We start from the raw sequence: 8,376 nt of genomic DNA, 5'->3' as shown, positions 1-8,376 counted from the left end.
GCGTTTTCAGTGCATTTTTGGGAATTTCCTTTCACAGATGCCTCTCCCGGTGTCGGAAACTGCAGTGAATATCTGAACGCTCATCTCCCACTGCGACCAACATGTCCCAGCTGCTCCATGTGGAGATCCCGAACTTTGGAGCCACAGTTCTGGGATCCCTGAATGAGCAGCGCCTGCTGGGAAACTACTGTGATGTATCAATTGTGGTGAAAGGTAAGTTTAAAACTTATTTTTTGGGTGCAGAAAATTAGCATTTTCTATCAAAATCCTCAATTTCTCTCTCTCAACCAGGTCAGGCTTTTAAAGCCCACCGGGCTGTTTTGGCTGCCAGCAGCCTCTACTTCCGTGACCTCTTCAGCAGCTCCTCTAAGACCCAGTTTGAGTTGCCTTCCTCTGTGACACCTGCTTGTTTTGAGCAGATTCTCACGTTTTGCTATACAGGGAAGCTAACTATGGCAGCTAGTGAACAGCTGGTGGTGATGTACACTGCTGGTTACCTTCAGATTCAACATATAGTTGAAAGGGGCATGGAACTAATGTTCAAGGCCAACTCCCCTCACTGTGACTCACAAACAGCGGGGTCCTTGGAAGAAACGGGGTCCGAGCCGCAGAGTCCCTGCAACAACATCAACGGCCTCTCAGTAGCAGCCTTTCTGGGAACCCAGGGCTTGCCTACATCGATAATCTTGCCCCACCGTAAGATCAAACTAGAAGGCGGCGATCCAGTACCCGTCTCAATACCCCCGGTGCAAATCAAGACTTCGTCTCCAGAGTTGGGGGTTCGGATGGAGAGGGCGAGCTCACTGTTCTACACTGCAGCTGGTGGGACTCCCATCCCTGGTATTCCTTCCTTCCATCTTCAAACACCCGGAGGAGGAGGAGGCGGAGCCAGCGGAGGAGGAACAGGTGGCGAGAGATCCAGCCCCGGCGCATCCAGCCTGCCCACCACCGACAGTCCAACATCCTACCAGAACGATGATGAAGAGTTCGAGGAGGAGCCCTATGATGGGATGGCCGAGGAAACCTACAATAACCTCTATGGACGTGGAGCTAACCCCTACGGAAGTAAGTCTGATGACGTTTTACTGAAAAAAAAATGTTTGTGTGTTTCATGGAAAAGTTTTGTGTTTTGAGTATGAAAATCATCTGATATTTAAAGTCCCAATAGCTGTCATTTACTTAGAAATGTGTTGACCCAGCCTCTGGGGGAGGGGTGAGCTGCAGACACAGCTGCACTCGGGAACCATTTGATGTTTTAATCCCCCCAGATCCACCCCTTCATACTGAGTGTCAATCAAGAAGGGTTTTAGTCTTTGGTATGACTCAGTCTGGATTTAAACTCACAACCTTCCAGCCTCAGGGTGGACACTACCACAAGACCACTGAGCTGGTGCAAGAAAAAAATAAAAAATCTTAGGTTTGATAAGACACATTGCACAAAAAAGGTAAAATGCATATTTATGTCATCCAAGTTATATAATTCAGCCTTTCATAAATCATGTATCCCGCACTTCTTAGAAAAGCAGAATGTTGTACCTCCACTGTGTGTGTGGGATCTCACTGCATAAAGATAGTGTGGAGTTATGGTTGGTGTGCATCGTGACCAGCAACACACTCCTAAACACAGTTACAGCAGCTGTTTTGTGCTCATCTTCGTGTTTTTTTGTAAATTTCCCACTGTTTCCAACATAAGGTACATTCATTTGCTTGCAAGAAACGTCACCTCCCCTGTCATCCTGTAGCTCAAAGGCATCACGCTGGTTTATAAAATTGTAGTTTCAGATCTTTGAAAACATCTGCAGTCAGTCAGAGCACTAATGGGTGACATGGCTTGATATTTTACTGCTCGGTTTTCCTTGTACTTTTGTGTGTAGGCAGGTGTTCTGTATCCACCCAAACAAACTATTCCACTTGTTTCACTGTGAGCAGATACGCTGCAAGCAATTGAGCTGTTTTGCTATCTTTTTAAATGCCAATATGTTTCCACAAAAGTGAGCAGAAAACATTTTGAGAACCATAATTCAGCCTACAAACATGTTTTTCTCAACGTTCTCCACTTTTGTTTTTACTAGTCCAAGACAAACCAGACGTAGCAGCGATTCCGGTGGCATTGGAGAATCGCAACTGTGTGTTGATCCGCAGAGACCTCGTATCGCTGCCAGCGAGCCTCGTGAGTCAGATCGGCTACCGCTGCCACCCTAAACTCTACACCGAGGGGGACCCTGGGGAGAAGCTGGAATTGGTAGCTGGTAAGTGGGCAACTCTTTTTGAAGATTCAGGATTTGACCCACAGAATGTAAACACTTTTCATCGTCAGAAATTTAAAAAAAAGTCAATAATCAAAAAGAATTAACAAGTTAATATTTATTAACACAAATTAATTACATGTTGCAAAAAAAAAATACACTATTCCCCTTTGTCTCGGCAGTTCAGGCTTCCACGGTGTGCGTTAAAACACTTTGTCGGGTATTTATTCGGCTTTTAGTACTTTATTCTTGCAATTTTTCTCGGTTTAGATCGCTTTTTCACAAAAAGTGGTCTATATGATCCATGGTTGGGCGCGTTGTCACGGTAACACGTCAATGAGTCGCAGAGCCTCGACTGCAAAGGAAATCGGTACATATGCTGATCATCACAATGGGTCAATTAAAGCTTCACATCTGAGAGAAAGTTTACAACTTACTGCTTGTTTTTGTCCTGTAGATGAAGGAAAACTTTTATTTAAAGCAGCCGGCACAGTGATATAGAACATTTGAGCTATGTGACCGTAACTTCTTCCTTTTTTTTTTTTAAGGTGTGCATGTCAGTTTTGTGCACACAATTTACACTTCTGGGTTAACACTTGATAAATTAACAAATGTCTGACAATAAAAATGCAGGACATTTTTTGTTTTTATTTTAAATTTTCCTAGTAAAACATGGCAATTATTGTGATTAATCGCAATAAAAAGTACAATTAATCTGATTCATTTCATTTTAATTTTAATTGACATCAGTTATTAAAAGTAATTGTTCTAAATGTGCAGTTTTGTGTGTGATGTCACTTTGTGATTATTTGCAGGTAATAAGTGCTTGGCAAATACTGTTAACAAAAAAATCAACTTTGATTAATTGTGATTAATCGCGATTAATCGTGACTTGTTGCAATAACTTTTTTTTGTAGGTTTGCGATTAATTCGTTTATGTTTTTTAAATCAATTCCCAGCCATAAAAAAGCATAAATGGAGAGTTTTTTGCCTTCCAGGATGTCAGAGGCGAATCTCAGGGCACTGTAATTCAGAGTAATTTGAGCAAATATTTTGGTCGAATTATGTTTAGACGTCATCACCCCTAAATTAAATTCTTGTCCTAGATAGCTTTAATGACTGTTGACCAAAGCAGCTTTGGAAAGTGTGTTGACACCAGCATGAAGAGGGTCACGAAGCAAGGACGCCCTCCGCATAGCGAGTTATTAATCTAATGCAGACTGTCAGTGTGTTAAATCGGTGTAAAGGGAAAGGATCAGAGCTGTAAAATTTTCCTCGCGGAGACTTGAGGGTTGGGACAGAAGGACAACTATCTCTGCAGTCGTCATTAATCAGGTCTTTATGGACGAGTGACTAGACAGAAGTCAGTTGGGAGTAAAAAAAAAAGCATATGACTGCCTGCGGGGAGGTTTTGCCAAATGGCACTTAAATTGCTTTGAGTGAGTGAGTGAGGGGGGATTTTCATATCTGTTTGGTAAGACAAAAACTAGACTTTAAAGTTTGTCTGGCAGAGAATAGAGGCTTTATACAAGATGAGACACTATTTACAGAGGGGTTTAAGTGCGTTTTTCCACACATGAATCAAACAGAGTTTTGGAGAAACATAGATGAGGCTTGAGTGAAGTTTTAGTGAGCTGACAAAGTTATCACATGGTCTAACCGAATGAACATACTTATTTTAGTCTTTTTTTGGACGATCTTCCATTTTTTAAATATTCTGCTACTTTGTAGATATCTGACTTAAAAATAAAGATTAAAAAAAATAAAAATTTTATTTTGTACGTCCAGGTACCCAGGTGTTTATGACAAGAGGCCAGCTGATGAACTGCCACCTTTGTGCGGGGATCAAGCACAAAGTCTTGCTGCGTCGCCTCTTAGCCACTTTCTTCGACAGGTGAGCACAAAGACGAGGAGTTTTTTCTAAACTCTTCCACCAATGTGAGATCTTATTTTATCAGACAACTGACAGGGTTGTCACAAACTAACTTTCACAGTCCATCTGTGGCCATGTTGTGCAATGCAGTTAGTTGTGTGTCTGTGTGTTCCCATGTTGGCCTGCTGCACATGCTTTTTTGCTGACTCTGCCCCCTGGTGGTGACTGTTTGTTCCTGCAGAAACACTCTAGCAAATAGCTGCGGGACAGGCATCCGCTCCTCCACCAGTGACCCCAGTCGGAAACCCTTGGACAGCAGGGTCCTAAACGCTGTTAAACGTGAGTAGAATGTCCCGAATGATTTAGGAAAAGTCTGAAATGTCACTCGTCTTAATGGTTTTTTCCCTCCTTTTTCACAGTTTACTGTCAAAACTTTAATCCTAACTTCAAGGAGAGTGAAATGAATGTGATCGCTGCTGATATGTGCACAAACGCAAGGCGGGTCCGCAAGAGGTGGCTGCCCAAGATCAAGTCCATGCTGCCCGATGGAATGGAGGTGTACCGCGCGGGGATAAGCATGAGCGCTGCTGTAGGTCTGGGCCTGGCCCTGAGCGCCCCGCACACAGGAGCACCTCTCTCCTTCGAGCCTGACTTCAAGACCTTAGAGCAGAGGTTGTACCCGGATCGAAAGGACCCTCACAGGACTCATCCAGAAGGCAGCCCCCCGTCTGGAGGCGGAGCAGAGGGCGAACGGGAAACAGTTGGCCAGGGGGAGCAGAGGGAAGACGAGGACGAAGCGAGGTCGGAGGGCGTAGACAGATCACGGGGGACGCCCACTTTGATCCCGGGGTCGGTGACGGGCAACACGTCACCGGAGCAGAAGGTGGAAAGCTTTGGACAAGGTCTGAGGGTGAACGGACAGTGAGTGTCCCTCTCAGCTTCCCGTCACGTCGTCGAACCTGTTTAACTCACGCAGTTCCTTCTGCTTGCTCTCTCACATCCCAAATCCACGGCGCTCTCTTCTTTCTCCTCAGTGTCCGCTCATCCTATTACTCCAGAGTCTGTCACAAATGCATGCGCACGTGTGTGCTCGAGTACTTTAACAGAAGAGGAAGAATCAGATACAGGCATGGCATTAGCAAATCAGCCCTTTCCGAATATCATTCTTTTCCTATTAATCTAGACACACATTTGTGTCATAAAATTGCAAACATCAGCAAATTGTTGCAATGACTCATCAGTTTGGTACAATAAATAAGCAACAGCTGCTTAGTGGGCAGTTTTTTAGTGAACTTTTTTTTTTTTGGGGAAAATGTGCTTCTTAAACAAACAAACAAACCTGTGGAAGACCACAAAGAATAATAAGATTAGCTAAATTTACTTTAGGACATTTTATTCTGAAAAACACATTTTTTATGAAGACTGCTCGTTAGGCGAAAATTTAAAACGCTTTTATCCCAAATCCAAAAGACAAACCTATCACACATGTTTTTCATGCTTATCCACCCACGTCATGATAGATGTGTACACACTCATTTAGCTTTTAATATCTCAACAGTATATTAAAAGATTCCACCAAATGATATGTTGCCGTGTTTTCTAGCTTTTACAATAAAAAAATAAAATTGTTTTTTTTGGGGGGGAAACAGAGAGAAACATTCAAGCTTGCATGCATGGAAACAAACAGTAAATGGAAAGAATAGCTGAAAACAACAGCAAAGCCTGCATCTAAATAAGATAAAAGCAACTCTTGCCTGGAGCCGTGTGCAGACAAAAACCCAAAACGACTTCTCTCCAGGACTTCAGTCTAACAAGCGTTAGAACTGGCTTCTGTGTGACCTACCATTGACTTTGAATTTCTGATTTCACCTGTGGACCGGTGACCACCGAGAGAGGAGAATGCATGGAGTGGAAAGAGAAGGTGCACTACACTGAACGGTAGAGGAGAAAATGCCGGAGCGGAGCACTGTTCCACCTGTGATGTGATATGTACAGAGACTACACAGTCCTGCTTCCATCTTTTTTTTTTTTTTAATCTTTGTGGGGGAATGGGTGGGTGGGTAAATTATTAAATAAAACTTTTAAGAGCAATTTATGCTGGCTTACTGCATTTGCACTCAAGAAGGTTAAAGGGTGGGAAAGTGAGGAGTTGGCAAAATGGACCTGTAAAGACTGCAAATTGCCACCACATCACCCTGGTTACATAATTAATCAGGCATTTGTGGCCTTGGAAAGAAACAACGGGTGTCTCTGACGATGACTGTTTCTATGGTTTTGATGGAGCAAGGTCATTTTAGTTTGTTGTCTGTTTTTAATGCTTGTTGCCACTCACAGAATTCAGCCTTTTCTTTCTTGTTTCATGCATTGATTTACAAAAACAACATAAAAAAAGATGCACACTTGTATGCATCCTTTGTACTTTGCTTTTTTTTTCATTGTTTCTGCCAGCAATGAAAGCATAGTTGATCACAAAAGCAGATTGTTAATTTAAAGACAAGGTCAAAAGGTGGATTGGAAAAAAAAGTTTTTCTTTCTACAAAATAAGAGCTTGAAACTGGAAGTTCAGCTCATGTATATGCCCTCTTTTTTATACTTTTTTTTGTTTTAGTGTTTTCAAAGTTTCATTTTCCTTCTTTCCATTTATTTAGTATTTTTAGTGTAAGATCTGCAAAACAAAAACAGAAATTGCACTAGTTAATGAAAATGTTACCTTTTTTTTTATTGTTTTATGCTTTTCAAAAATGTGGTCTGCCATACGTCTTTTACTGAGTGGCCAAACTATTGGGTGAATGTACCCTGTAGCAATGCTTTGGCAAAGGTACAGGTCTTGAGTGAATGCAGTACATTTATTGATTTCTTTTAACTTTTTTACATTTACTTAGAATAAAAATTTAATAAGATTATCATAATTAGTTTTAAGTGTCAGGCTGGATAAAGTCCTGATTTAAAACCGAGATTTTTAAGCTGCCATACACAGGTCTTCCAACAGAATAGAAGGGAGCTTTTTACTAAATGTCCAAAACCAATTAATGTTCAAGTAGCACATTGATATTTATTGTTTTATGGGCTTTTTAAATTTTTTATCCCAACAATTCTGTATGTCGAATTGAAAGAAAGTTTGATAAAATACCTTCTGTCATTTCTAATTTATTCTTCAATAGTTTTTTTGGTGGATTTTATTGTCCTTACTACTGATTATTTTTTTTGTTTGTTTGTTTATTTTTTATAAAAGGAAAAACTAATAAAAATTAAATAAAATCCAGAAAAATTTTGAGCAGCTTAAATTTTTTTGACACTAAATGAATCTAGAACCTCTCTTAAATCCTACTCACAAACTAACATGTGAGCATCTTATACTGTTTAGTCATTTCAAATATGTTCTTCCTTTTGGTTTTAATTTAAAAAAGTAAAAAAAAAAATGTTTCTAGTAGAAAAAAGTTTAGTCAAATGAATAAATTATTCCGTTTGGAAAACATGAATATCCTCCATTGTACTGACAGAAAAGGAATGTGGAGCAGTGCCTTAGATTGTTATATGTGGAGATGTGCCATATTTTTTTTTAAGAAACAAACAAGGCCATAAAACTTACAATCAAGTACATATTTATTTATTTTTTTCAATTGGTAGCTGCATTTAACTGGCTGGTGAATACCCTCACCTTCAAAATAAAACAACTTCCTGTCCAAAAAATAAGAAGGATAAAATCTCACATTTGTTCTACTTTAATATATCCATTTGATATGCCTTCTGTCAAAAAAAAAAAAAAACTTGGTCACATTTTTATGCTAAATTACCAAACTATTGGTCACCAACTTAATATATTTTCTTTGTTTTGTGAAGAGTTAAAGTAACGTTGAATGATGTTGCACTATTGCGGGAAACTCAGAGAATGTCAGGAATTTGTGCTGGTTGCAAAAAAAAAAAGTAATAATAATAATAATGTTCTTCAGTTTGTTTTATTTGACTAAAACCCACTTGTTGCTGAATCATTTGTCCTGATGATCACTGAATGTAAAGAGGCAGGATGGGACCGGATGGAAATAAACTTTTGACCTGTTTTTTTGTTCACGCTGTGTTCATCTCCCCAATACTGTAAAACAAATGCACACTGTAATTGTGTTCTGCTGAAAGGTTCGCCCTGAAAAGAGGACATTTATATGCAACACTTGTAACAGAAACGCACGCCATTCAGTCGCTCACCAGTGAAGCCTCTGATCTTTATGCACCATGTGTTTAATGCTGACTAATCGTTGTCTC

At 40.3% G+C, this 8,376-nt stretch overlaps 1 protein-coding gene across 2 annotated transcripts in view; it reads left to right on the top strand.

Moving 5' to 3' along the window:
- Positions 1-8,176, top strand: part of LOC112163233 (nucleus accumbens-associated protein 2) — a 30,102-nt gene extending 21,926 nt beyond the window's left edge. For both annotated transcript variants that reach the window (XM_024299529.2, XM_024299530.2), the window contains exons 2-7: positions 38-213; positions 292-1,065; positions 2,073-2,249; positions 4,035-4,140; positions 4,361-4,458; positions 4,539-8,176. In XM_024299529.2, coding sequence (XP_024155297.1) covers positions 102-213; positions 292-1,065; positions 2,073-2,249; positions 4,035-4,140; positions 4,361-4,458; positions 4,539-5,044 — 1,773 coding nt within the window. In that variant the 5' untranslated portion in view covers positions 38-101 and the 3' untranslated portion in view covers positions 5,045-8,176. The remainder of the gene's footprint in view (positions 1-37; positions 214-291; positions 1,066-2,072; positions 2,250-4,034; positions 4,141-4,360; positions 4,459-4,538) is intronic.
- Positions 8,177-8,376: the final 200 nt, after the last annotated feature.

Source organism: Oryzias melastigma, linkage group LG12, assembly GCF_002922805.2.
Source record: "Oryzias melastigma strain HK-1 linkage group LG12, ASM292280v2, whole genome shotgun sequence".
Lineage (NCBI taxonomy): Eukaryota > Metazoa > Chordata > Actinopteri > Beloniformes > Adrianichthyidae > Oryzias > Oryzias melastigma.
This window is presented reverse-complemented; position numbering and strand designations above follow the sequence as displayed.